Genomic DNA, 3,692 nt, shown 5'->3' on the forward strand with positions numbered 1-3,692 from the left:
CGGTAACATGTTTCGTTGTAATGTCGATGTAATGATTACGACGTATTTCTCATTCCACGTACATTCGTCGTAAACTTACATGAATTTTACGACGAAAACTATTCGTCGTAAATTTACATGGCGTTTACGACGAAAATTGGATTCCTCGTAACTGCGTTGTAAACACCATGTAAATTTACGACGAAATATTTTCGTCGTAAATGTTCGTTGTTATGGGCACGTTTTCTTGTAGTGAATACTTGCAGCCATTAAAAATATTCCGGGATTTGTGGAGCTTAGATGAAGAACGCCATAGAAAAATAGTGAAGAGATATCTCAATTCCTGCTATCATCATTTTGAATAAATGATTTTTCCTATGTCATAATTTTTCATAATTTTATTGTTTTTCAAATTACTTATAGTAATATATTCAAAATAAAAAACAATACTGTATGAAAATTATATTTTCAAAAGATGTACATAAAAATCGAATGGATCAAATATAGTTCTTTTAACTATTTCATGTGATGTATATATCTCAACTACGATAACATAAAATGCTTACAGACATATATATGAGCCTATACATTTTTAGAACATCAAATATTCTGCAAAACCGTTTCAGCAGATTTGCTTCAATATCACATATGGTTCTTTATGTGTAAAAATAGTAATTAGTTAAACTTAAAATTAGGATAAAATAATTAAAATATAGGAGATTTGAGCATGTGCGCGTTTATGCACGGGAGTAACACTAGTATATTATATTTTTATAATTACTAGTGTTTTCTAATATAGATTTAAATTACATTTTGTATAATTATAATATAAAATTTGATTATTCAAAGACCAGTAGAAATAAAATCAAAAAGAGTGAAGAGGAACAAAATGTAAAGAAAACATGAAATAAATATATATTTTTTAAATAGTAATAAAATATTTATGTAGAAATAACTTTTGAAATAAAAATAACTTATTCATCCCGTTATTTTCGTCACCACTCAAAAAGTTAAGAAATCGACCCGCCCGATTCCTTTAACCTACTCTCCGACTCTCTCTAGTGACCATTCCCAAGTCCCAATCGCGAATCTTCAAAGCCAGGTTAGAATTCATCTTCGGGTTTCCCTAAACCGGCTCCGAATTTCTCAGTCCATCTGACTCTTCAGAACTTAAATGATCACAACCCGCGAATCGCAAGTGGGTCGGGTCATTGAAAAAATTGAAGCTTTTGTCTGCTTTCAGTCTCTCCGTGACGCATCTGCTCTCGTTGACTCGATTTTGCTCCTCCTCCTATCTGACAAGTGACAACCCTCAGGTATGTACTTCAAAGATTCCATCTTTGACCGGTGAAAATCGATAAACTAAACTGATCTCACTCTCCTCGTTTGCCTACGCAGAACAAATAAAAACTGATGGGTGTGCTCGATGTTCAGGGCCCTCCATCGTCTTACATTCTACGAAAGTCTCAACCTTTGAGGAGAAACATCACTAGAGTTCATTGTAAGAACTTAACAACCATGGGAGACTCTTTTATCCGTCCACACTTGAGACAACTAGCTGCTTATCAGCCAATCTTACCCTTTGAGGTAATGCTACTTGCAACTTCTCAGATGATTTGATTGGATAGGATTCATGCAATGTGTGTTTGCAATTAGGTCCTGTCTGCTCAATTAGGAAGAAAGCCTGAGGATATCGTCAAGCTAGATGCTAACGAGAACCCTTATGGTCCTCCTCCTGAGGCAAGTCCTATCTTATCCCTCCTTCACTCACATACTAAAGTATGATCCTTTAATGTTTTTTCATGATGCTCTCTTTAGGTTTTTGAAGCATTAGGTAATATGAAGTTCCCTTACGTCTATCCCGATCCTCAAAGTCGTAGACTTCGTGATGCACTTGCTCAAGACTCTGGTCTTGAGCCTGAGTACATCCTTGTTGGTTGTGGCGCTGATGAGCTAATCGATTTGATCATGAGGTTTGGCCTTAAAAAGGATTTGAGCTTCTTCTTCACCTAAACTTTGTTGTCCTGACTATATACTATGTGTGTGTGTTTGCAGATGTGTGTTGGATCCTGGGGAGAAGATTGTAGACTGTCCTCCTACTTTCTCAATGTATGTGTTTGATGCTGCTGTGAACGGAGCAGGTGTCATTAAAGGTAAAAGATTCATACTTCAGTCTTTTTCATCTCTCTCTTGATGCATATGGTCTTACTCTTCTTTGTTTTTACTTTCACAGTTCCAAGGAACCCTGATTTCAGCTTGAACGTAGACCGCATTGCTGAAGTTGTTGAACTAGAGAAACCCAAATGCATCTTCCTAACTTCTCCAAACAATCCAGATGGAAGGTAAAACACCACTCTACACACCAATGTTCAAGTAATCGCTAGACGGTAATTAGGTGTTTATAGGGGATTATCAACTAGGCAGGCGCGTAGACCGATTAAAAGCCCTTCAAAACAAATCGTTTCGTTTGAGTCTCATTTGCGGTCTGGTTCTAGACATTGTCTAGACCGATTTTTAGAACACTACTAAACACTAAAGAAGTCATATTAGTTTCGTTAGTTTAAAGGTTTTCTTGATTGATTCGAGGTATTTTTTTTGTTACAGTATCATCAGTGAAAAGGATCTGTTGAAGATTCTAGACATGCCAATACTTGTTGTCCTTGATGAGGCTTACATAGAGTTCTCAGGAGTTGAATCAAGGATGCAATGGGTGAAGAAGTATGAGAACCTAATCGTTCTCCGCACATTTAGCAAACGAGCTGGTAAAACTCTATACAATCTAAACAAAACATGTAATATTATAAAGTCTTCATCTAAGAGTTTCTCATGCCTTTTTTAAGGTTTGGCCGGGCTTCGAGTTGGATATGGAGCGTTTCCACTGAGCATAATCGAGTACATGTGGAGAGCTAAGCAACCATACAACGTCTCTGTTGCAGGGGAAGTAGCAGCATTGGCTGCACTCTCAAACGGGAAGAACTTAGAAGATGTGAGAGACGCGTTGGTACGCGAAAGAGAGAGGCTTTTTGGGCTTTTGAAAGAAGTCCCTTTCTTGAATCCTTACCCGAGCTACTCCAACTTCATTCTCTGTGAGGTTACTTCTGGAATGGATGCAAAGAAGCTGAAAGAGGATTTGGCTAAAATGGGTGTGATGGTGCGTCATTACAATAGTCAAGAGCTTAAAGGTTATGTCAGAGTTTCTGCTGGAAAGCCTGAACATACTGATGCTCTCATGGATTGTCTTAAGCAGTTTTATTGACTTCCTCATTTGTTTGGAACTCATTGAAACAAAACTAAAAACTATTTTGACTTCTCTGTTTTTATTTGTTTTCGCTTTGTTGGGTTCAATCTTTCAGACCTCAGTTAATGAGCTATTTGCAATAAGAGAAGCCTTTCTTGTGTACATATGTAATTTTATTGTTAGATAATGGGCTAGGTCCAACTGTAAACCTTGTTGATGGAGCCCACTGAAACTGAAACATACATTTAATATGTAATCTAGAGTTGGCTAATTCAAAGTGCAGCTTAAGCAACAACAAAAAAATCTAGTCTCCTCTCCATTAAAAGAAGGTTCCACGTCTATTAAAACCTGATGCCTCAAAACATAGTTATGTCCATGGTTTGATAAAAGCCACCTACAATTTGTTTGTAATAAAGAAAAGTTTATTTAAAAGGTTGTTATTTAAAATATAACTAAGCTGTAAAGGAGCCGGGGG

General features: G+C 36.8%; 1 protein-coding gene across 1 annotated transcript; it reads left to right on the top strand.

Annotated features, from left to right (window-relative positions):
* The first annotated feature begins 999 nt into the window (after nt 1–999).
* LOC106322688 (histidinol-phosphate aminotransferase 1, chloroplastic) lies at nt 1,000–3,377 on the top strand. The gene is made up of 8 exons (XM_013760791.1): nt 1,000–1,295; nt 1,378–1,566; nt 1,636–1,719; nt 1,798–1,952; nt 2,035–2,132; nt 2,213–2,321; nt 2,584–2,741; nt 2,820–3,377. Exons 2-8 carry the CDS (start codon nt 1,393–1,395, stop codon nt 3,233–3,235), a joined length of 1,194 nt encoding a protein of 397 aa, XP_013616245.1. The 5' UTR covers nt 1,000–1,295; nt 1,378–1,392; the 3' UTR covers nt 3,236–3,377.
* The last annotated feature ends 315 nt before the right edge of the window (nt 3,378–3,692 follow it).

This window comes from Brassica oleracea, chromosome C2, assembly GCF_000695525.1.
Source record: "Brassica oleracea var. oleracea cultivar TO1000 chromosome C2, BOL, whole genome shotgun sequence".
Lineage (NCBI taxonomy): Eukaryota > Viridiplantae > Streptophyta > Magnoliopsida > Brassicales > Brassicaceae > Brassica > Brassica oleracea.